We start from the raw sequence: 25,807 nt of genomic DNA, 5'->3' as shown, positions 1-25,807 counted from the left end.
CAAACCTCCAACATAGGGGATTTGGTGACAATTTATACAATACAAAGGTGATCATCTGACAACTGACGTAAGTGTCACAGAGTTATATATGACCACCCAACTGGGTTTTTAATTATCCTCAACATCCTGGTCCTGAAGTTCCCTGCACCTACACAACAAATACAGCAAAGTAGTTCTACAAGTTTCAGCGCCTACTTCATGTTATTTAAATGACAGCGTGGTTGGAGCGTGTCTCTGCTTTACCCACCGCCCAAACAGAACGTTGCACACAGAGCAGCAGAATGGGCAACAGAAAATGGTGCTTGCAATTTTATTCTGAAAAATCCGTTTGCTGGGCCCTGTCTTTCAGCAGCTTCAGATGAAGGAAAACAGAGCAACCCAACTTGCCTCTCAGCCAGGTGAGGCAACTTTCTGAAGGTGGAGATCCCAAGTCCTTCATCGCTTCCCACCTGAAATGCAAACATAAAGCAACTGTGAAAGCAACCTCTACTACAAACTTTGATATAGTGGAGCTTCCACACTGCTGAGCTTTCCAGAGCCTCCCAAATGATGGGTCCCTGAAAACTTAAAAGTACATTAGAGTATTTTAGGGCTCTGCTGGTAAGAGACTGGACAGAGCCACGTTTTACAGGGGGAGACAAGCATGGCGTACCATGCCTAAGATGGGTAGTAGGAAAGGCGTATGGGGGTAGTGGGAAAGGAAAGGAAAACTCTGATCTGCTTGAGGGAAATTCCTTCCCAGCCCTAAATCAGGATATTCAGATATGCACTTATTGTATTTTTCGCTCTATAGGACGCACCGGACCATAGAATGCACCAGACCATAGGAGGGGGAGAACAGGGGAAAAAAAATTCTCCCCCTCTCTGTTCAGCACCCCTTCAGTGAAGTGGCAGGAGAAACAGAGCCCCTTCCATTTCTCCTCCTGCTGCGCAGCTCTCCCTCTCTGCTGAAGCCAGGAGAGTCTTGCTCTCCCGGCTTCAGCAAAAGGAACCCGAAGCCTTCGGAGCGCAGCACAAGTTCCCACTGCGCTCCAAAGGCTTCAGGCGGCTATCCCTGAAGTGTGGAGAGCGAGAGGGGTCAGTGCACACTGACCCTCTCGCTCTCCAGGCTTCAGCAAAAGCAACACGAAACCAAGGAGCCTGCATTCGCTCCATAGGACGCACACACATTTCCCCTTAATTTTTGGAGGGGAAAAAGTGTGTCCTATAGAGCGAAAAATACGGTAGCTGATGAGCCAGACTGCCTCACAGAATCTTTTAGGAGCAGTACAATGGCTAGGAACAAGTATCTCACTGTAATACTGAAGATGGTACCTGGCAGCTTCAGCCATTTTGGCACTTTCCCAGATGGTGTCCTCCTTACTGGTGGCTGTGCTGCTTCAGGAGCCACTGCTGCTTCTGAGTGCCCTCTTGCCACGCTCCCATCAGTCTCATTTGGTTTAGGTAGGGAACTAAGAACAGGATCTGAATTTCGCTTAGTAGGAGGTGCTGATTTAGACAACCGCCTGAGAGAAAAGGTAAGTATTAGTTGTTCATATTGGTCTTCCGGTTGCTAAACTTACATATTCCAAAATGTCAATCACTGCAAATACTGTTGCAAAAGCCAGAGGTTGCGTATCAGCAAAAATGCCTCCCAATCCCTATGGCTTTTGATACTACAGGGGCCTCTCTTCATTCATTGGGGGTGTGCAAAGCTGTCAGTGGGAGAACACGTGTAAAAGCAAGCTTTGTAAACTGCTGGCAAACTCTTCATTGGGCAAGGCAACAACTCAATGGAATGGTCTCCCTTGGGAGGTGGTGGACTCTCCTTCATTGGAGCTTTTTAAGCAGAGGTTGGATGGCCATCTGTCATGGATGCTTCAGCTGAGATTCCTGCATTGCAGGGGGTTAGACTAGAGGCCCCTTGGGATTCCTTCCAACTCTGCAATTCTATGATTCTATGATAACTCACTCATCCACAACAGCTTCAAAAAGAATTATTCACACTACTTACCTAGCTACTAAGATGTCAGCTTCAGAAGGGGACACAGCAGATTCCAGGAGGTCCAACCTCAGATAATCTGTTAAACAGACACACACACCCCTCACACAAAGTTCTTGTCCTTCAGAGCTAGGAAGCCCCATGACGCAACTCTGTTATTTTGTGAAACCAACAGCCCCAACAAGCTGGACTAATCCTCTTCAGTACTCTTCTCCAAACCTGTGAAACATTTATCTCAACTTCCAAGATTGTGTATTTTAGAACACGCATCTGTCTATCAGACCGTATTCTGTGAACTAGTTGAGTAAAGACGGCAATATTACACAAAAACAGAACTGCCAGACAGGGATGGTGTCTCCCCCTGCTTGTATATGTTTCTTTTATCATTTAGTTCTTGGCAGTTTCCTAGTAAATTGAACCGTTAGGAGAGACTACCAGATGTTATCTTCAACCTGCAGCACAACCATGCTCTGATCTCCCCTGCAGACAAATCCCCCTAAAGCCCACCCAACTATGGTGGTCAGTCCTGCTGCATTTTAAAGATGTCCAGAACAGTATGCACCACACAGACATTTGTCCTCAGATTAACAGTGAACCATGGAGAGAGACAACTGTGAAATGTCCATGTGGACATTTACTGTATTAGTGTCTGGTCCAAAAAAATAAGTTAGATGCAGAACATATACATAAAGTTGCCATACTTTGGACCCAATTTTTACTTAAGGTCTAAATACCTACCCTGAAAAAGTGTGGAATTCTGCACACTAACTGAAGATGGGCCAATTCAAAAAAGATAATACCTCACCTATTTTGCATGATTAAGATTTCTATAGCTGTTAGCTAACTCAAGATACACACCATAGGACAAAGAGTACTCCCTAGCCGAGTCAAAAAAGAATTGAGAAAGGGGTGGTACATAGGAAGCACAGATTTTCACCTAAAAACTGGCCTCACCCCCAAATTGGGAAAAAAGCACCTGTGACCCAAAATTTCTACAGCAAACAATGAATGGCACTAAGATTCAGTTCATTTCACCTTAAACCAGAGTGGGCACTTCCCTTATAATCATTTCCATACTGGGTTATCATTTAATTTGTATCAAACGAAAAGGTTTCATGAACCTCTAAGAGCCCCGAGCTATAAATATCCACTTATTTATGCCCAACACATTAATCAGAGTTCAGCCACCATAGCTGAAACCATGGACACAGTTCATCTAGATGCTCATGTAATAACTATGCAGAGTTTCTTATGGAGAGGAACAAGATAAGTGACTCACCTTTCTGCATCTCAGATCCAAAATGTACAATGGCAGCAGGGAAGAGGTTAGCCTATTAACAAGAGAAAATATCCAGGGTTAGAAGAAACACAGCCAGGGCCAGAAATGCCTCTCCTCTCAGCCTTGGGAACATGCATGCACAGAACAGTACTGTTTCCTTGAAACTTAAAAGGGGGGAAATCTTGCTTGTCACAACATGGCTGGTTTCATACATAACACTAAACCATGGTTTACTAAACTGACTTAATGTTATGTGTGAACCCTGCCCAACAACTTCACAATGGTTTACTTACTTGGTTTGTTGCAGCAATGGTTTGAACCTTGGTTTGTTCTAACAGTGACCTGGCATTACTCCCAGGATCCTTCCTGGATTTGTTTGACCACCCCATCCTAGATGATGCTTACCAAACTGTAAAGGCACAAGGCAAGAGAAGCAGGAGAAGCAACAAACCAAACTTTGGAAAACCAAGTAATCATTGGCTTAATTGTGCGCGGGACAACTTGTGGTTAACTTGTAGACTTTTAAACAAATGATGGCTTACCACTCAGTGCCAGGTCACTCACTGCCTTTCAAGAATACTGAGAATGCCACCATGCTGGCAACAAAGCCCTTTAGATATGTAGACAATCACAATGTAACCCAGCCTTTCCTAATCTGGTGCTTGCCAAGTGTTTTGGACTACGATGGCTGGCCATGCTGGATGGAACCGATGGGAGTTGGGAGTCCAACAACATCTGGAGGGCACTACATTGGAGAAGTCTGGTGTAAGATGTTAAGTGTTGATGAACTGACTGTGCTGCTAAATTCAATACATATGTAAGTGGAAAGTTGCCCAGAATGTCCAGCACAGTCACATTTGTTTTCAAAAGAGAAAACTTAAATAATGGGGATTTGGGGATAAATAATTAAGTTTAATATCTTGACTTTCTACATCAAGCACCCAAGTTAGCCAACAATATATAATACAGGGCAATTAAAAAAAGAATCCTATATATATGAATATACGACAACAGCAAATGAACAAGATTTAGCTACCATCTATCTATGTATCTATATTTAAAAGGAAGTTGAAAGGTAACATTTGTTTGCTTAGAGGGCAGCTGGATGCCTTGCAAAGCGCAGTGCTTCTGAGATCCACCTGCCAGCCCTTGCTCTAGAGGTACCCACCATCTTAATTCACACCCAGAGGCATCTATAAATATAAATTAGGACAAGTGGGTATCATGGGCATGTACCCCAAGTCTTTTAAGTGCCTAGCAATGCTTGTGGGGTGGGGAGAGGGAGTGAGGAACATGTTCTGAAAGTATTAAACAATACAAAATTTAAGTATGTCAGAAGCAGGACATGGAGGCAGTTGGACCATTAGATGACAAAGGAGAGAAAGGATGCTAAAAGGAAGACAGGGAGATTGGAGCACAGCTGGATGAGTTTTTTGCATCTGCAAAAAATAATAACACTGGATATCTGCTAATAAACCACTTTCCTGGAAACGAGGGCATCTGAAGAACTAAGTCATGAAGGGGGGAAGATGATGACATTCTAGGACTTACTGACAAATTAGAAACTTAGCTCACTGGGTCTGGATGGAATATACCTGAGCGTTCTTAAGTTATTCAGGATGGTGAGAACTCAAGCTCCACAAGGATCTTTCCAAACTAAAGGAGCAACAACATGGCAAATCCTGTTCCATGTAAATACCTACAAAGGTGAGATGCACACTGAGGCAAAAATTCCCAGCATCGTAAGTCTGGAAATCTTATGCTTCCCACCAAACGCATCATTCCATTATCAGTGTTCTTGATGGAGAACCTCTGATTTGGGTCCAAAAGCTATGTACAGTGGTACCTCGGGTTACATACACTTCAGGTTACATACGCTTCAGGTTACAGACTCCGCTAACCCAGAAATAGTGCTTCAGGTTAAGAACTTTGCTTCAGGATGAGAACAGAAATCGTGCTCCGGCGGCGCGGCAGCAGCGGGAGGCCCCATTAGCTAAAGTGGTGCTTCAGGTTAAGAACAGTTTCAGGTTAAGAACGGACCTCCGGAACGAATTAAGTACGTAATCAGAGGTACCACTGTACTGGAATGAAAGAGGACAGGATGGTCTATATTCACTTGCCACAGAAACCACGTTGTTTCCATTATTTGAAGCGACTGGTGTGAAACAATGTCAGGATACTAAGGATAAGCCTGCATAACAGTGACCGCAGAATGTCTCTTCCTGACCCATTCGCCATAGACTTGGAATGAGCACCTGAGGGGCGGATGTGGGCATGGGCACTCAAAGTGGCCGACAACGTCTAGCTCCCAGGAAAAGCCCGCACTCCCTGCCCTCCTCAACACCAGGGTTCACCTCCTTTCTAGCGACGAGGTCTTTCACAGTGCCAACCTGACATCCTAGCAGTAGGAAACAATATTTATTAGGCCCCTTAAAAACATTTTCTTTCTCAAGCAGCGGGACCCAGGGTTGCCAGCTCCACCAGAAGCCAGTCACAAAGACGGCTCTCCATAAACTTTTTAATTAAAAAGTACCAGACACAGTTAAGAAACCCCCAAGAAAACTCTTACAAAAGCTTTGATGTCCCCGCTGCCTTCATCTGAAGGGATCCTACTATTTAGGGAATGGATTAAAAAAGAAAAAGAAAAAAAAAGGCCCCCCTCCCCAAACCTCTTCACATACACACTATCCTTTTCACGCCAGTCACAACGTTGGAAAATGAGGTTTTTGTAGCGTGTTAGTGTTGGAATTTTTTAATAACCTCCCCTCTCTTTTTCCCCTCTCCTGCCCAATTATCATGATGAATAATTAACATTCTGAAGGAGATAACTAAGCACAGCATCTCGGAGCTCAAAGCCCTTTAGTTCAAAGCCCTGCCCTTTTCTCTTCGATTCTCCAGTTGCTGCCACTAAAACTTCCTTGTCAATCAAGCTCTGGGCACACACATCAAAGCTTCATGTGGGAATGGCCCCAAGGGGTCAGAGAAAATTCATGGCAGGGCCTGTGAGTGAGGCACAAAGAAAGAAGGGAGAGACAGAGCGCAGAGGAACACAGTTCAAGAATGAGAGACACACGAGGCACAAATGCTGCAACACACACACACACACACACACACACACACACACACACACACACACAGCATGCCCCGATAAGAGCCGCTACCCTATTTTTACTCAGAGGTTGACAAATAAGTCCCGCTTTAACTTCTGGGCTCCTCCTCTCCCAACCAATTCCCACCACTGGCAAGACATCAGTCCAAAGCTCTTTTAATTGGAAGAGACTTAAAGGAATGGGACAGCAGCTCGTGAGCACACAACATTCAGCCACCTCCTCCAGACTCGGTTTTTCCTCTCCCCCTCCCAGCTCTGCATCCCTTGCCCACCTTTTTCCCTTCCTAGAGTTTGGCCAATAAAAACCTCCCCTCAAAGGGGCTTCTCCACAGCTCCCTCCTTTACTTTTAAGGCTCATTTGCCTGCTTTCCTCTGTCTGTTGTATAAATTACATGGGAATCCCAAAGACTCAACACATTCCATGGGTGAAGGAAAGGAAAAGTAGATTCTCTCAATAGGACCAATTAAATCCTTTTGCCTGCAATGCACAAAAATCAGCAAAATGATCACCACGGACTTTCAGGGTAGCTTTTGAACACATTAAAAAGATTTACAGAGAAAACAACTTCATTCCACCTCTGCTTCCCTTCTCTAAATCCACCTTGCCACTGAACTCTTGCACGTTCCTATCAGTTCACTGCTATGGGATAACACCATCTGATGGCATCTCCATGCCATTTTCATTTTTCTGCCATGGGACAGAATATTAAATGAAAACAGAAGACTAGAGGCCACTTCCGATTTTGCTGCTGGCAGCAACTACTTCCAAGGAATGAGTCACTCAATGCTGCCTCTGGGCTATGGATACCTTTGGCTTTTGAGTGATTGGCCCTGCTCCTTCCTCTTTTTCCGGGATAACACATTAGGATCAGGAATTCACCAGCTCTTCTGAAGATCACATTCTCATTTTGGTTATATTTTCGATTAACGGCCGAAAAAGCCTCTGGAACGCATGAAAGAGTAGAAGACTCCAGAATCAAAACCCAAGTTAGAGGGCGAGTAGCATCAGGCCTTCCAAAAGCTAGATTTTAGAAAGAACAGATGGTGCCTAATACAGGAACTTGTGTTATTTGAGACTCGAGCCAAGGGTAGTCCAGCAGAGTGGAGTCCAATCTCATTTGTACCATTCTTTCTCAGAAGAACCTGCCAAGCTTTATATAAACATATACGACTATTTGTAATTTAGTGGAATATTGCAGGGTCCTTTCACAGCATTCATCTGTCTTCGTACACAAATGCAAGCAGCTTACCAAATTAAGTTGGTAAAAATAGAGGCACACGTGAAAAGATGCAAAATTGAATGCTCTTAAAAGCTGATATTGATAGTCTTGGTTAAAAGGGGAGACTGTGACAGATCTGTGCTATCACATCATCTCAGCTTTGGCCTGGAGGTATCAACACATTAACAACAAAAGAACTTAGGAAGTGCCTTGCGAGATCAGACTGGGGGTCCATCTACTTCTATATCCAACAGCAGCTAGCCAGATGTTTCAGAAAGCTTACAAACAGGACATGGAATTAGTCAGCATGTTAAAATGTTAACACAGACATCTCTGCATGAAATACAGGATTTAGGTGACTAGACAGTTCATTTAAGCTAGCTCAAAGTAAACGTAAAGTGGGTGGCGCTGTGGTCTAAACCACTGAGACTCTTGGGCTTGGCGATCGGGAGGTCAGCGATTCGAATCTGCACGATGGGGTGAGCTCCTGTCGCTCTGTCCCAACTCCTGCCAACCTAGCAGTTCGAAAACATGCCAGTGCAAGTAGATAAATAGGGACCTCTGCAGCAGGAAGGTAAATGGCATTTCCGTGCTCTCTGGTTTCTGTCATGGTGTTCCGTTGCACCAGAAGCGGTTTAGTCATGCTGGCCACATGACCCGGAAAGCTGTCTGTGGACAAACGCTGGCTCCCTTGGCCTGAAAGCAAGATGAGCGCTGCAACCCCATAGTCGCCTTTGACTGGACTTAACCGTCCAGGGGTCCTTTACCTTTTTTAAAAGTTAAACATGCCAATACACATTTTCTCCTCTTATGAAGAGCTCAAGAGGTCTTCGCCAATTGCTGTTAAAGTAGAGTGTGCTGCAAGAGAGCTCAAGAATGCCTTGAAAAGGTTAGCTACTGTGTTACACACATTCACCACACTCTGATGCCTCTTGGAGCGGGAAGGCCCAAGCAGAAGCAGCACCCCCACCGCCCGCTTTCTGAGCTGACAGATGCAGGGCAATCCCAGAAAGCTCACCACTGCCCAGAAAGCATGGTCTGAATCCTAGGCCCTGACTGACACAAGGCTAAGGGGAGGGATAATGGGAAGCAATATTGTCTGGGCCAGGCATGGCCAAACTTAGCCCTCCAGCTGTTTTGGGAGACTAACAGGACCAGTGGTCAGGGATGATGGGAAATGTAGTCCCAAAACAGCTGAAGGGCCAAGTTTCGCCATGCTTGTTCTGGGCTATCTTGCAATGAAAGGTGCTCCTACAGTGTTCTGCAGAATGCTGAAGTACAATGCCTCCCATTTTAATGTGGGGTGAAGGGGCTGCAGGAGAACTATTTGCCAGATATCAAAGTTTGAGAAACTGTGGTTGACAGTGTAATTCTATGCATAATTACTCAAAAGAACCCCCAAACAAAATGCAGGTGGAAGAAATGGGGGACTGATTCATCTAGCAAGCCAAATTACCTTAGTGTGATGCTGAATCCCGCCCCAGAGAGCGAGAAACACTCATAAGCTATGAAATCAAAAGATGAGAGTCTTGTTTCTTTATGGCATCTCAAGTCTAAAAAAAGAAACTTGTGGATAAAAAAACTGACAAAACCCAAGCCAGACACTAGCTACCCCAGAAACTAGAAAAGTATTTCTAGAGTTAATATAAATCAATCAGGACTGCATGTGCAAAGTAGAATCTCACAGCTCAGAAACACTCTCTTGTTTGATGGTATCAGCAGCCTGAGCCTTCTCACTTCTCAGTCACAAAAGAAAGAGGCCTCCAACATAATAAGTTTATGAGCTGCCTTCTTTTTAAAGGGAAATAAAATAGTGTTCAAAGTTTTAAGGCATTGGAAGTTTCCTCCCCAGTCCTGGAGTACACACCACATTATTCTCCCCCACCGTTCTAATTTAGAAAGGCCCCTATTTCAAGAGCCTTACTGCCTATATTAAGTGGGGGTAAAAATAAGACCAATCATTTGGCACTTTTAGCGAGTTCTGAGCGGTCCAAACTTTGCTACATAGACTCTAATGCTAGATGAACTGGAGTGAGGTGAGTATCAGGTGAGCAACAACCGAAACGGGCACCTGAAGTCGCACGTCATAGATTCAAATGAGAAGCCACTGAAAAAGTGCAGCTGGGGGTGTGGGGGGCAACTGGGGAGCCCATGACATGCTGGAGAAGCCTTGAACACAGTGCTATAAGCACATTGGTCACAATGATCTTTGTCAGAGTGTTAAACAGAGGCAATTACTTGAAGCAACATATTTCTCCCTGGATCTTTACATTACAGTATATACATTATAGTGGAAAGGCTGCACACACCCACACACACCCTCCAATATTTCAGCAGCCTTTCTTTTATAAATCTTCCTACCTAACAACTGAGGGACACACACACACACTCCTACAACAAAAGGCTGCTGCAAAAGGATGCAATTCACCGCACTGCTACTTAGTTTGCCAAGTTTGTTCAGAGACCTTGAGATCAGGAAGAGGCTGTTGTCTTCTTCTTTTCTTTTCTTCCCCCCCCCTTTTTGTTTGGAGGGGCGGGTGGGGAGTTGGAGACAGGGGACAGGGACTTGCAGCTGCCAAAAGAGGAAGCATTCTTTCCGTTACATGAGCTGAAATGATTAGAGTGCCACAGGTCCACTGTTAGTTTGATGTTTAAAGATTAATAAATAAATGAGGGCTTCAAAGGGGACATGCACATGAATGCAGAAATCCAAGCTACCAGCATGAAATACCTCACAACACCATCCCCCAAACACACACACACACACACACACACACACACACACTCCTTCAAGATACACAGAAATCAGCACTTGGAAAATTCAATGGGGAAGCTAGCAGATCAAAAGCTTCCCTGACAAGCAGCAAAGAGCATCTCCGGAAAGGAAACAAACATGAGAACCACCACAGTCAAAGGGACGTTGCCTAAATGGCCTTGTCTCATTTAATACCCAAGAAAAAAGCTTTCCAAAGCAGAGGAGACTATGATCAAACAGAGTGAATGTGAGGCAGCCAGAAAACAGAGGCTTAAGTCTTTTACTTTCTATGAGATATGGTCTGAAAAGGGAATTTTTACACAAGGGTAAAGTAAGTGGAAGGGACGCGGGTGGCGCTGTGGGTAAAACCTCAGTGCCTAGGACTTGCCGATCGTATGGTCGGCAGTTCGAATCCCCGCGGCGGGGTAAGCTCCCGTTTTTCGGTCCCAGCTCCTGCCCACCTAGCAGTTCGAAAGCACCCCTAAGTGCAAGTAGATAAATAGGTACCGCTTTATAGCGGGAAGGTAAACGGCGTTTCTGTGTGCTGTGCTGGTGCTGGCTCGCCAGAGCAGCTTCGTCACGCTGGCCACGTGACCCAGAAGTGTCTCCGGACAGCGCTGGCTGCCGGCCTCTTAAGTGTGATGAGCACACAACCCTAGAGTCGGACACGACTGGCCCGTACGGGCAGGGGTACCTTTACCTTTAAAGTAAGTGGAGACAGTCTACTTAAGATACTCCCAAGCCCAAAGTACAGCAAGTTCTGACCACAGAGTACTAACAATATTAGTACTGAACATATCTGGTGCTGTTTGGGCACATGGGACCACCCAGGACAGACAATCATACCAGAAACTGACATGTTTAGTGGCATATATTCTCTGCTAAGAGCAACACAGAGGGACAGTAAACAGGCTAAAACTTGACATACAAACTGGAAAGGTGCAATATTCACTGTACTTGCTGTTTTTGCTCTCTCATTGGTTACACAGGCTTTGTCCAGACACAATGGGAAACCATGGTGTCCCATTTCACCTGAAGTACAGAAATGAAGGTTCAGTCTTCAAAAGGTACCTTGTGTGGCAGGAAACTCAATTGCCAAGTTTGTCCCTGTATAACAAGTCTGTGTGTATCTGAAGAAGTGTGAATGCACATGAAAGCTCATACCAATAGCAAACTTAGTTGGTCCCTAAGGTGCTACTGGAAGGATTTTTTTAAATTTTGTTTCGACTACAGCAGACCAACACGGCTACCTACCTGTATCTAAGTCTACTGGAAGATTCTCAACCTGCATAGGCTTTGCCAGCATCAGATTCACTGACTCAAAGATGTGAGCGCAACCAAAACCGCACCAAAGAATATGAAAGTAGAACAGCAATGAGAAAAGATCCTCAGCTCGTTTGTATTTTTCCTCTTGTTGACAAAGCCAAGAATAGCTTGATTCAACACTTGGAGAAATGTTAAGATACATTGGAGGGGGGGAATAAATATTTAGATGGAAGCATGTGGGGCCTCTTCAGCTCCTTTGAAGATGGGACCACAGTTGTCTGCTGCCTTTCCCAGACTCCGGGATGCTTACCTCTCTCCACTGCTTCCCAGCACAAGCAGAGATCTGTGAACTGGCCTTTCCTAAGCCCCAGGACTGAGTCATGCCAGTGTGTGTTCCTTGGGGTAGAGTGGGGAGGGGGAAAGTCCAACTAGCAAAGAAAAAGCACACACACAGCTGGAGCTTCAGGGACCCCTTGGCTGGAGTACTCAGCAGAGAAGCCTGCAGTTGATCAGTTCTGCCCTCGAGAACACTTTAAAATAATTCATGGGACATGGGGATAATACAGCCAGCACAAACAGCAATAACAAAATATCAAAGCAATGCCTTGAAGTCTTTATGGGTTCCAAAAACTCCATGTTGCTGCCAGTCTGCACATTCGCCCTCCAGTAAATAGGCACACATTGCAGGACGCTCTCTTCAGATGCAACCCCTTTTCTCTTAAAGCAGACAAGTTGACAACATTTGTTTTCCTGGCTTTGATCCCACAGTTGAAGTCTCTTCCCCTTTCTGGTGGCTATCGGGTTTAACAATAGTATCTCTAGATGCCTTTTCAACCTTGTAAGGAAAATAAGCATCAGTCATAGCCTTGTAATTCCAGCACTTGTTCACAGAGGCCCCTGCTAGGGTAACCATCTAAGGCATCCATATTCTTTCAGCCCATCACAGTGAGCCAAGCCTTCCCGGGGTGGGGGTAGAGGAGGAACTCAACACCCCAAGACTTTCTAGAAACAAACGGTATCAGAAATCAGAAAGGACTCAGGGTCCGGTGACCCTTATCACTGCCTGTGTTTCAAATAATGGGATTCCTGGAATAGCTTGTTGCATCTTCAGACAAGAAAGCTTGTTAGATAGCAACGACTGTATTGGTCCCAAAGGTCTGAACAGAAAAAAGCAGACAAAATGTTAAGACTTATTATAGCAACTTGATACACAAGCTTTGAGGACAGAACACATCAGGATAATTGGAAAGGTAGCAAAATCTCGGTTAGAAAAAAAGTAAGTGACTGTTCTTACTCAATGACTGCTGATTGCAAAGCTGAAAGCATGTATTATTGATCGGTCCGTTTCAAGGGTGCACAACTCAAATACTAAGAGACACTTTTATAGTTGTATTAACTTAGCAGGGCTACTCTGTTAGGCTTGCAAAGGAACAACATTTTATTCCAATTAATTTTATTTTACTGCTCAGTGTTCTCTTTTTAAAAACAATGTCTTGTTAATGCCTCTTTTCTCTGCATGGCCCACAGCATGTTCCTGGCTCTCTGCATCCCTGTTAGGCCTCCTTTTCTCTGTCTGAAGTGCCACTGGTCCGTACTCGTATCTGCTATTTCCTTTTTCTGTTTTCCCCCTCCAGAAATCTCCTTGCATCCCTCTCCATCTTACAGCTCGCTTTCTCTCCCGCTTTAGGTCTATGTGCAGCCACTGCTAACCAGTATGGGAAAGGGAACAGCACATACTTTCCATGTGAAAAGTTCCAGTTTCAATCCCTGGTATCTCCAGGTAGGGCTGAGAAAGACTGTCTGAAATCTCAGAGACCTACTGCAATAGTCTGACTCTGTATAAGGCAGTATTCTGTGTTCCTTTCCCTGCCTTTGCACTCCATAGCACCCTCGTTTCTGTAGCACTGCAGGGTTCTCTACATCAGTGTTTCCCAACCGGTGTTCCGCGGCACAGTAGTGTGCCGTCGAACGTTGCCTTGTGTTCCGTGGGACGGAGGCGGGCGAGTCAGGCGGCGAGAGACGGGGCGGCGGCGGCGAGGAGAGGCCGCCCAGCGCGGAGCTCTCGCCGTCTGCCTGCCTGGCTGCCTGCGAGCTCGGCGGGCAGCGCTTCCGTCCACAGCGCCCGCCTCTCATTCATAGGCGCCCCCCCCAATAAAAAAATTATCGCGTGCCTTGGCTCCCTCGTCGCGCATCTTGGCTCCCGCGGCCGGCGAGGGGAGCCTGGGCCGCGCGCGGCTGCTGCCGCCGCCGCCGCCTCTCCGGGCGGGAACGCTGCGGGTGCGCGAGGGAGGAGGGCGGCCCCCGGGGGCTGGGAGAGCCGGGCTGCCGTGGCCAAGAGGGCTGCTCTGCCGGGCGCCTTGGCTCCCGCGGCCGGCGAGGGGAGCCCGGGCCGCGCGCGGCTGCTGCTGCTGCTGCCGCCGCCTCTCCGGGCGGGAACGCTGCGGGTGCGCGAGGGAGGAGGGCGGCCCCCGGGGGCTGGGAGAGCCGGGCTGCCGTGGCCGAGAGGGCTGCTCTGCCGGGCGCCGCTGGCATAATTTAAGAAAATTATCGCGCACCTTGGCTCCCTCGTCGCGCGCCTTGGCTCCCGCGGCCGGCGAGGGGAGCCCCGGCCGCGCGCGGCTGCTGCTGCCGCCGCCGTTTGTGATCATGGCGGAGCTGCCGCCTAGGGAGGAGGGGAGAGGGGGCTGGCGGGGGGGGGCAGGCGGTGAAGGGGGCTTGGCTGCCCCTTGCAGGCTCAGGTGTGCACTGGTGGGTCCCTGGCCACCTGCATCTCTGTGTGTTGATCAATTGGAGGGGGGAAGGCAGGTAGAATTTGCAGCCTCTCAGGCCAGGAAGGGGGAAAGATTTGGGGTCTGGTGAATGTCTGGTGCGGTTCTTGTGACGCTCTGGCCATCCTGGGGTGTCCCCGGAGAAGAACTCAGAAAGGCCTGTGGGAAAGATCTGAGCCCTAAACTGGCTTTTCTGGTTCCTGGAGGGAGGCGAGAGCTGAGCTGCCGGTTCTTAGGAATGTCCTCCTCCTCCTCTCTCTCTCTCTCTCTCTCTCTCTCTCTCTCTCTCTGGCTCTTCCCGCCCAGGGCTTGTGGGCATCTGCTCTGAGAGGAAGATGGAGGTGACTTCCCTTAAAGGTCATGGAATCATAGAGGTGGAAGGAACCCAAAGGTCATCCAGTCCAACCCCCAGCAATTCAGGACTCACAGCTAAAGCATCCCTGGCAGATGCCCCCCCGACCTCTCCCTAAAAGCCCCTTCCCCTGTCTGACTGCTCTCACCACCAGAAACGCCTTTCTAATGTTTTGTGGGAATCTCCTTTCTTGTTTCTTTATATTTTATTGAGAGTATTACAAGGAGTTAAATTGGCGGGGGGGAGGGGGAATAAAAAGGTTACATGCATTAAAAATAAATAGAAGCAGAGGAAAAGAGCAATAACAAAATAGCAATGGAATATAATTAAGCCTACAGAGCTATATATGCAAATGGATCTACTTATTCTTTCCCTTGAAGATACATTGATTCGTTTGTTACTGTGGTTTCGATCAATACTTTCCAAAGATCTTTACATTTGTCCATGCATGATCTTTGTCTGAAAGCTCATGGGTTGCAGGAGTTGTCATAGGAGGTTATATTTTTGACCTTCCAACTGTTATGGAAATTACAGGGGGGGGGCACATCTTTAAAGTTGTTAAATGTTGCAAATATGCCTGAATGTACCCTTTCAACTTGACAGCTCAGGGAAGTTACCAGATAAAATCCTGTAACACAATGTATCAGCCTTAATCATTTTGCAGATGTTAAGGGGGGGCAGAGCCTGCAGCCACCATCCCTTTCCGGTGGGGAGGGGGCAGAGAAAAGACAGGAAGCTTTTCCCTGCAGAGTTAGACCCCTTGGCTGCGTGGCCCTGTGGCAAGTGCCTTTACTTAGCAGAGTGCATTCCCCTTTACACAGGAGGGGAGGGAAAAAATTTGAAACTTACACTTTCGTGCGTCCCTCCCGGCGCGACGCTGCGCGCTGACGTCACGGGGCTGTAATGGTGGTGTGCCTTGAGATTTTTTTCATCAAACAAGTGTGCCTTTGCCCAAAAAAGGTTGGGAAACACTGCTCTACATCCCATCTCTGCTACCCACTCCCTTGCACCCTGTCCTTCCCACTTGACTTGTTTCATCCCCCGCCTCCCCAGCAACTTCCTTGCTGAGTTTGGCAGAAAGAGAACGTAAGACTTTTCTTCTCCTCGGAATTCATACAAGGTGATTGGGCTATGCACCAAAACTGGTGCCAACTGGACCGAATTCAGAGAGAGGAGATGCTATGAAAATGTGCCGGTGTAGTTATTCCCCTACTTGTCACTTTGGATGCAATTGGGATTGCTCCCTTTGGATGTTCTCACACAAAAATAGTAAGAAGGTGCTGTTAACATTAAGCATTTTGAGTTCTCTCAGGAGGTCACAAATAGCTATGGAGTGGTTCATAGCTGGAACTACAGGCCTTATCAGTTTCCAAGAGTCTGAAAGAATGATGTAGATGTCCTGGCTGGACCACTCACTTTCTGATCTCTCTGTCCTCAGCATAAAAGAAATATCATGCAATAACTTTCAGAAGTCATCCCCGGAATCAAGACGAACCTCCTTTGCTCAGACAAATGCAACCAAAGCTTGTCAGCACCCTTTTGCAAGGTTGTTACTTTTGCTGGCAAGACTTTAGTGCGGCCGCATGAGGTAGAAACGAGTTCATGGAACAGTGGCAAATCTAGGCTACATTGAACCACACACTATTAAATGGCATTTAAAGCAGCCTTCTCCAACTTGGGGAAAATGAGGATGTTTCACTCTCATACCTGCCACATCAGCCACTGGAATCCTTTCCAGACCTTCCCTGCTTTTCTGTAGTTTAGTTTTTCTCCACTACAACCATGAGGGTCTGCAGCAAAAGCTAGGATTCTCAGGACCAGCCTCCAAACAATATATTCTGTTGTTGAAACGACAGTGACCGTGTATGTACGGGTCTCCCGAGCCCGATGCCTGGCCTGGTTTTCTGCACTGTAATATCGACTGAGACAGTCCTTCTTCTCTCCACTGTAAGTTAAGGCTGGATGCTCTAGAGTCTAGTCCAAGGATGTTGGCACCTGCAGCCCCTTGTTATTGAATTACAACTCCCATAATCTTTGACTATGCTGGCTTGTGCTGATGGGAGTTGCAAGGGCCAGAAGTTCTCCACTCCTGGTCTAGCCTCTTCTCATGTCCTGGCAACACAGCATGAAACTGCAGAGATCTCAAGAGCACAGAGATCTGATGATTCAAGCCCAGGGCAGACTTTTTCTGAAGATTCATCATACTAGCTATAACCCACTTGTTCCAGCAGGCCTTTGTCTGGCGTTTCCATGAGTCTAATTAGCTTCTTTTTGTCAGTTAATCCATGTTAAATTAATTTACAAGTCTCTTAGAAGACTATTTCAAGTATTATAGAGTGGTTTCGTCTATATTAAATACGGAAACTATTAAGAGCATCCCACTGAACAAGGTTGGTGTTTCTTTGCGTTTCGCTTCCATCTCCATGTGTACACAAAACCAACATAGTTTATTTTTTTACAAAAATAAGAGAAGTCTCTGTTCCAGTTCCCACATTAGTCACATGCAGACTCAAAAGCAGGAGTCTGCACAATACATATCCACTCCTGTGCCCATGAGTTTGCCGCTCAGCAAATAATGCTGGAGAAGGCAAACAGCAGGGTTCCCCACCTCAGCACTGCCCCTCACGCTAGTGCTGAGACAGGTCCAATAACACACACACACACACACACACACACACACACACACACCCCTCCTTCCCAGGAACACAGGGGCTTAGGCAAAACAGCCCGATTAGGACCAGCAGCCTATAAAAAGGGCATCCAACAATAACAGAGTTGCCAGGGACATGAAAGCTGGAGCAGCTTCCGCACCCATTTCTCTCCAGAAAAGAAAGCCCCCTTCAGCCTCTGCCAAGCTTTCAGATCTCCGGTGGCAGAGAAAGGCTATCCAAGCAGAAGCCATTACAGCATGGAGCATACACTGACTCAAGGCAAAAAGGGGAAAAGAATGAATGGATGAATGCATGTTTATACTGGTGAGAGGGAGCAAAATGTCATCTAGAATCAGCCAATCTAAACTCAGAAAAGGGAGAGGCAACCTAGGAAGTTATAGCAATATGATTTCAATCTCCCCCACCTCAAGAAAAGGAAGAGAATAAGGAGTAAGTTGCTTGTCTGCTCGTGTTTTGATGCACCTGAACAGTGCACACGTTCATTTCTAAGCTGTACTGCAAAATGCTGGGCTGCATTGTATGTGCATCGGATGTTTTCCTAGGGAACACCCTAGGATCAGCCGGTGCAGTCATCCTGAGTGGGGCTTACTCACCTTTTAAGGAGAATTTGGGTGCAGTCCTAATACTCTAGACAACATGGGCATTTGCAGTTAAAGCACTGCAATTTGCAGTACTTTGGCTGTGTCCACACACAGGTTTGTCAGTGTTTTCATAGGTTGTGTTTACTCACAACTATGCAGAGTTCTTATTCATGAGTAACTCTACTGGAGGGTAAACATTCCAGACAACTACTTGAAAAGGGAAGACTAGGGTGCTTAGGAGTGGATCTGCTTGTAGGCAGGAGTCCTTTACAAGTACATCCATCAGCAGATTGCTCTACTTTGCATCGGCAGGCTAGGATATTTCTTGTTGGTCATTCCGCTCCTTTCTGTATGTTGATCGCACACATTAGGAGAACCTACTGGGACCAGAAAAGACCAACCGCCCACCCTTGTACTTGAATGAAACATGAGCCAGAAACCTGCCATTAACTCTGCTCAAGGACTGTGTGGCCACTAACTTCACACTGTTTGGGCTCTGCAGCACTCAGGGACACAGGTCCAGCCATTTGTTGTTGAAACAGATTCATTAATCTAATTAAACACCCTGCTGATATACTCCCACCGCACTCAGATTTGGAGGTAAGGTGGTCTTTATCCAGGTCTCATTTACACAGGTTACTACTACCCATGAACCTGCCCAACTCATACCTACTATCACTTCCCTGTAAATCATATTAAACCTCCGATAATTCTATATACTGAGAGGTGGGTGGCGCTGTGGGTTAAACCACAGAGCCTAGGACTTGCCAATCAGAAGGTTGGCGATTCGAATCCCCGTGACGGGGTGAGCTCCCGTTGCTCGGTCCCTGCTCCTGCCAACCTAGCTGTTCGAAAGCACATCAAAGTGCAAGTAGATTAATAGGTACTGCTCTGGCAGGAAGGTAAACGGCGTTTCTGTGCGCTGCTCTGGTTCGTCAGAAGCAGCTTAGTCATGCTGGCCACATGACCCGGAAGCTGTACGCCGGCTCCCTCGGCCAATAAAGCGAGATGAGCGCCGCAATCCCAGAGTTGGTCACGACTGGACCTAATGGTCAGGGGTCCCTTTACCTTTACCTTTAATTCTATATACTAGGACTTACCTACCTAGCAACCAGGAGAAGTGACAAAACTGAATAGTGCTGAAAACTACAGAGCTTTCTGTGCAAACACCAGTGATACCAGAGCACTGGATACATGATTAAATTCACTGCTATTCACCACTCTCCTTAAAAATTTGGAGGTTTGGGAAGAAAAAATCCGGAACCTCAAAAGCTATCTATTAAAATCACTTAATTCTGAAGAGTGGCCGCCATCATTTATGTTCAAGCTGTCTAGCCTGGGCTGCTTTCACATTCTCCCGGCTTTTTCTAACAGTCACATTTGGTACAGAAATTTCCAAGAAAAGCGAAGTTTTGAACAGAAGCATTCCTGTTGTTTTGGAAATGAAGATTTCCAAAATACTTAAAAAAAAAAAACATAGAAAGGAAGGTTTATTAAAACATCCTGGCCAGCTCCCTGACCTCCAACTTCTTTTGCAGCTGAAAAGCTTGAATACTTTTGAGGGCTGACCTGAAACTAGGTTTGAAGATTTGGAACTAACAGACTCTGCATGGGCACGAGGCGGAGAACCCCCACAGATGCTCACACATTATGCTGCCAACCCTCAACTCGCATCTCTTAGAGAGCAATTGATGTTCTCTAGCAGATAAAATTAATTGTGGCTGCCTTAGTCATCTGAGGGCAATGGGAATGTAGAGAGCCAGCTAGATTGCAGGGGCTGCTGAAACAGACTGAGCTTGTCATCTGCAAGAGGCTTCACAGAACAGGTGCTGGAAAAGGTGTCAGGGGCCACCAGTAGAGGAGGAAGCTGATGCAAGGCATTCTGGAATGGATGAATGAAAATGCTTCACTGAAGCACTTCTGAACTGTGAAGCAGCTGAAAATAAATGGTGAGCAACCTAGGAAAGCTGTGCAGCTACTCTAGAGAACATCGAAATGCATTCAGTCCAAAACTCATTATTGTGAAAGAGGGCAATATTGAAAAAAGGGTCACAAAGCTGATAGACAATGTGTGTGTGTGTGTGTGTGTGTGTGTGTGTGTTTGTGTGTGTGTAAAACTGCAAAAAAGCAGAGACATCACCTTGCCAACAAAGGTCCGTATAGTTAAAGCCATGGTTTTCCCGGTAGTGATGTATGGAAGTGAGAGCTGGAGCATAAAGAAGGCTGATCGCTGAAGAATTGATGCTTTTGAATTATGGTGCTGGAGGAGACTCTTGAGAGTCCCATGGACTGCAAGAAGATCAAACCTCTCCATTCTGAAGGAAATCAGCCCTGAGTGCTCCCTGGAAGGACAGATGCTGAAGCTGAGGCTCCAATACTTTGGCCACCTCATGAGAAGAGAAGACTCCCTGGAAAATACCCTGATGTTGGGAAAGATGGAGGGCACAAGGAGAAGGGGACGACAGAGGACGAGATGGTTGGATTGTGTTCTCGAAGCTACCAGCATGAATTTGACCAAACTGCGGGAGGCAGTGGAAGACAGGAGTGCCTGGCGTGCTCTGGTCCATGGGGTCACGAAAGTCGGACACGACTAAACGACTAAACAACAACAACAACAAAACTGCAAACTAATCATAATCAGGATTAACTTTCTGAAGGTAAAAGTTGTACGACAGTGGGATGGACTCCCTTGGTAATCCATTTGTCGTGGATGCTTTAGTCTCTCAGGAACTGGAGACCGACTCCAGATTGTGAATGAAGTGTTCGGATAGCAGAGACTTTAAACGGACCATCAAAGGGAGATCACTATGAACAAGACCATTTTTGACAGTAATAATGTTTGTGATATTCTATCTGTGTTGAATTATTTTCAGATGTCCTTATATGGTCGCTGCAGCAATTATTGTCTGAACTTCTCTCCATTAACCTTTTGCTAACTCTCTTTATGAAAACAGGAATATTTGCTCAGAGATCTTATAGGTGGCAATATCAAGGAAACCACTTCGCTAGGGAGTTTAAGGTAGTAATACTAACCTAAGAAGTAAGTCCCATTGAATTCAGTGAAGATTACTCTCAGGTAAATGGGGTTAGGACTCTAATCCTATATCTATTTGTCTGGGATCATGCTTGTAGTATCATTCGAACCTCCTGCCTGCTTACCCAAAACACAAAAACCCTACTTTATGTGTAACAATAAAACTGCATATTAGAATGCTAAAAAGTCATAGTCAAAATTGGGTATATAGACCAGAAAACTGCCATAGCTGGATCAAGGAGTGAGAAGGTACTAAACCTTCCCTTGCAGCTGTTGGTTAATATATTCAGAAAATGCACAAAAAAGAGCGGTGAAGAAAAGCATCTGAGGTAAAGAGGAAGTTAAAAGCCAAAAAGTATGCAGATATGCGGTGGTGGAGATGCAAAAATCTATGTTGGAAAGCAAAGTTCAAGGACAAAGCCAACTTGGGAGTTTGGGTGAGATGAGTACTCCTGCGCGTTCAAGATACCTAGAAGAGCCTGACACACACAAAACTCAATCGCAGCCAGTGCATTGTATGTAAGACCCAGAGATGAGTAGTAACATTACAATGAGGAGTGACTCCCCTGCAACTCCATGTCTCTGTGTGTGCTCCCTCCCCCCGTGTTACTTTTTAATTTGATAATTTTCTCAAGAGGACAAAGGTTTTATACCCCACATTGATTAAAATGGGATAGGTCAAGTTACAATTGCTTTACAGGTCTGGTTTGGCCTTTAGGCTGGGCTAAAGAGGGCCAAAACGTATAGAGAAACTTCCGTTTCCAGATACAGGTTTTAATCACTAGTTTAATCAGACTCCCAGTGTGACCTTTCCCTCCTAAGACTTCTCAGAACTCCACAGAAAACTTCTCTTATTTTCCTATCTTCCGACCACAACAAGTGTGTGGGAATCGGAGATCGTGTTGGGTGGCAGCTGTGGGCAAGATGGCACAAAACAAGGGAAGATGGGAGGAGCTGCTTTCCCAATGAGTGGGAAAGTCGCCCAGTTCAAAGGCACAAGGGACCTTTCCACTGGCACTTCTGCTATTAATTAAAATATTTCAGTGGCTTTGAAGGGGGGGAGAGAAGAAGAAAAGGCACTGAACTGGCTGCTCCCCACCAAGATGACATTGTGACTCAGAAAGAAAAGGCACAGAGCTTTCTGTTCCAGCATTGAAGGGCTGCAAGCACATCCGAGCAGAGGCCAGGCTCAGGTGCTAAATGGCTCTCAGGGTCATTCTGCACCACTGTACGATAAATATGTGTTTGCTTCTCATTTGCTGTGCACAGACATTATGTCTCTGCCCACAATCCAAGGTCAAACTTCTGTTGGCCAAGAATCCAAAGAGCTGCTTCAAGCTCAGACAAGAGGTTTCTGCTAACCTCTTTGAATTCTTAAGGTTTTTCCTTCGAACATCTGAATTTAAAATCCCTGTCAGTTTTGAAAGCAGCTTGGCGCATAGCACCCAGGGAACTGTGGTGGTGGGACAGGGGGATGCTTGCAGTTTGAGAAAAACAACTCTGGAGCTTCGTTGGGCTCGCGGAACTAGTTGCATGCTTCTTTGGACAAATAAAGCGTACCTCAGAAAATATGACTACTTCCTTCAGACGGTGTGATCACTGCTGTGTGGAATATGCTTCCACAAGTGTTACAGGAACCTGCTTGATATTTTGGTGACGTAACTAGTCACGGGCAAAACACCTCTTCCACCTCAGTTCAGTTTTGTAAATATTTTCCATCTTTTTAAAAAAAAAAAATAATATGGAGGTTATGCATGTACCTGCTCTATAAATTCCAGGGCTGGAACACACAAGTTTGTTTTTGTTTTTGTTTCTTTACAGAGTGGAAAACTAGGCAGAAATGAAACAAAATAAGCGAAACCCAAGAGTACTACTTCCCCCACAGCAACGCCCCACCATTTGATGATTTTTTTTCATTAACACTTAAAAAACAAACAAACTCTAAAGGCTAAGTGCCCCCCCTTCTGGAGAACACATCTAGCCACATCTGGCCTTTAAAAGGAGGCCAACAGTTGCACAGATACCCTCCCTCCCCGATCTGTTAAATGCAGGCAGAGTATAGTGCTACTGGCATTGGAAAGGGATTTACAGAAGTATCTCATGAAAGTTAAAATGTACTTTGTGCACACTTTGATTAAGCATGCCGAAGGGGCCTCAAGACGGCAGAAAACACAACTAACCGCTACATCATGCCTGGGCTATGGAGTCACCAGCCATGAACAATAAAAGCACACCCATGCTGTAAAAGTGCGCAGGCCCGACACATTCCCAGGGGTCAAGGAGGCCGAGGCCAATGTAAGCATTGTGGCAACAAACAAAACACTATTAGTAAACCATACAGAGACAGACATGTTTTGGGGGGTAACTTAAGCTTCTTGGCAAGGAGTTGTGAGGCACTGTGTGTCAGAAAGGGGACAGGTCTTGAGCTTGAACGTAGGTAGCCATCGGTATTGGCTCTTTACGCATTCAGTGCTCTGACAGCAGCTGCACTGGTGTCTCGTCCACATGGCCTGGCCAGGAAGTCATGGAATTTGGAAAGCTCCATTATAAACAACTTCAGAAGAGCTCTAATCCTTTCCTAATTCAATATGCCGCCTGAGAGGCTCTGACATACACTACGCAAACCGATTCCTGTTACACTCTGTGTGACCTGTCAACCTCCAAATGACCCTTGGTATATCATACCCTGCGAGTGACAGTTTTGGTCGTGCCTCGCTTTTCTTTGGGCAGGAAAGCTACAGTCGGTGAGGTTTGTTGGCTAGGCCCTTTCAGTTCCACTCGGCATTTAGCAAAACAAACCAGAGCTCCGCAGCTAGGTTCAGGCAAAAAGCCTTTTGTGCAAGGAGTTCTTCATCTCCGTCACAGTAAGCCTTCCTAAAAATCAAGAGCACACATTTTCAGGCCTTCCAAAACAGAGACAGACTGTTCGCTTGGCAAGTGCGCGCTCTCATCTGGGGCCCGGAGGCAAGGAGATCAAAAGAAAGGGGGGCAGGGGCAAAACAGAACAGGGTTGCACAGACCCGTAAGAGGGAGGAACTTCAGAGAACTTGCAAAATTACCTCCCCTAGAAGGGGGAAGTGGAGGAAGGTCGCTCCAGTGATCCTCAACATTGATAATTAACACAAGCTTCTTGCACTGCATGAACAGAAAGAAGTGACTGGTATCAAGAGTCAAGATCCAGGTCACAGAGACATGGGAACACAGGGAGTTGCCTTCAAGACCACTGCCCCACCTAGCTCAATATTGTCTACACTGACCGGCAGGGCTCTCCAGCATAGCTGACGGCGGTCTTTCCCAGCTCTGCCTGGGGATTGAACCCAGAATCTTTTGCATGCAAACCACATGCCTACCATTGAGTCACAGCCTTTCCTTAAGATGCACACACCTGGGATGCAGGCATTATGGGGAGCTCACATTCCCCTTTCCAACGATGCTCTGGTCCATGGGGTCACGAAGAGTCAGACACGACTAAACAACAACAATGTTGTCCAATTTGGAAAAGCCTCCAGGAATTCAGTTCATATAAGCAACATTTCCAGTTACCCAAAAATTCGGAGCATGGTGATCGCAATACCACAACAATTCCCACGTCTATCAGGAGGTACACATAACAGTCAGGGAGGGGGAAACCCCCTGTCACGAATCCTTAAACTTGTATAGCTGGAAGGAAACAGCCCAATTCATCAGCATCACCTCCCAGCTTCTGCAATCAAAGTGCTCCGTATGGTCAGTGTTACGAGACAATGAGAAAAGTTTCAATTTTGGATGCAATGGCCTTTTGGAATCTTCCCACAAGAACACTAGTGAACACTGTGAGCATGTGTAGCCCCTTCTCCCTTCTCCTTTTATTTCAGCTGGCCGGCTTCTATGCTAAATCATTTAATTTTAAGCTGCGCTTATATGCATACTAACTCCAGAGAAAGCCCCAGTAAGCACAGTGGGCGGAATTCAATGTAGTGCTAAGTAGGGTATGTGTGGGGGGTGAAGTCCATTTGTGCAACAAGACTTCCCCTCCCTTCCATGCCCCCCCAAACCTGTTCTGTGGGTTCCCCCAACCCTTCAGAGTAGATTTAGGGGATATGAATATAAGGGAGGGAAGTCCCATTGTGCAAGCTGACCTTATTCTGTACATGTAACAACTCAGTTGAATTCCACCCAGTGGGGCTTATTTGCTTCACTCACGGCAAAAATGGCCTTGCCAGAAGCACTTATGCTCAACAATGGGAAGCCCTTGTAACATGCCAGGTGCACAAGCAAAGGGAAGCACTTTAGACTCCAACTGCAGATTTTCACCTACCTTTGGCTTAATAGAGACCCACAGGAGGCAATTATTCAGGCTCTTAAAAGCAAAACCAGAGTAGAGGGCATTTTTGTGATAAGAAAAGCAAAGTAAACAGGAAGAGGCATACAGCCATTACCTGAAAGAGGGTCAAACTGTCATCATTCAAGACGCATCTGGGAGGTGTAGTAACTAAAGTAAAACACAAAGTTCTCATTAGGAAAAGAGAACAAGAAAAATATATAACTCTCATTTAGCAAATGGTTGGGGAATGAGAGGGAATAGGGAGGAGGAGAGAGACAGAGGTGCAGTCATAGCTCACTAGCTGTGGCAATTAAAATTAAAAGACCTAGATGGTGACAGTAGGCCTGGAGAACTGACATTAAAAAGTTATAAAACATAAATCTGAACTTACATAGATAGAACGACATCTCTGGATCTGCAAGCTGGCTTTTCACAAAGTTCCTCAGAGCACCAACTGTCAAATAAAGCATTAAAATGGGTGTGTGGA

The 25,807-nt window shown here is 46.1% G+C and overlaps 1 protein-coding gene across 1 annotated transcript in view; it reads right to left on the bottom strand.

The window, feature by feature from the left end:
• Nucleotides 1-296: 296 nt before the first annotated feature.
• ASPSCR1 (ASPSCR1 tether for SLC2A4, UBX domain containing) overlaps nt 297-25,807 on the bottom strand; it is a 67,441-nt gene continuing 41,930 nt past the window's right edge. Inside the window, exons 11-16 of the mRNA XM_082211086.1 lie at nt 25,712-25,774; nt 25,436-25,488; nt 3,261-3,312; nt 1,994-2,060; nt 1,315-1,505; nt 297-449 (exon numbers count right to left, since the gene is read on the bottom strand). Of these exons, the coding sequence (XP_082067212.1) occupies nt 436-449; nt 1,315-1,505; nt 1,994-2,060; nt 3,261-3,312; nt 25,436-25,488; nt 25,712-25,774 (440 nt within the window). The 3' untranslated portion in view covers nt 297-435. The remainder of the gene's footprint in view (nt 450-1,314; nt 1,506-1,993; nt 2,061-3,260; nt 3,313-25,435; nt 25,489-25,711; nt 25,775-25,807) is intronic.

The sequence above is a fragment of the Podarcis vaucheri genome (assembly GCF_965113315.1).
Source record: "Podarcis vaucheri genome assembly, chromosome: 2".
Taxonomy (NCBI): Eukaryota; Metazoa; Chordata; class Lepidosauria; order Squamata; family Lacertidae; genus Podarcis; species Podarcis vaucheri.
Note: the sequence above shows the minus strand (reverse complement) of the source record. Positions and strands in the feature narration are given on the sequence as shown.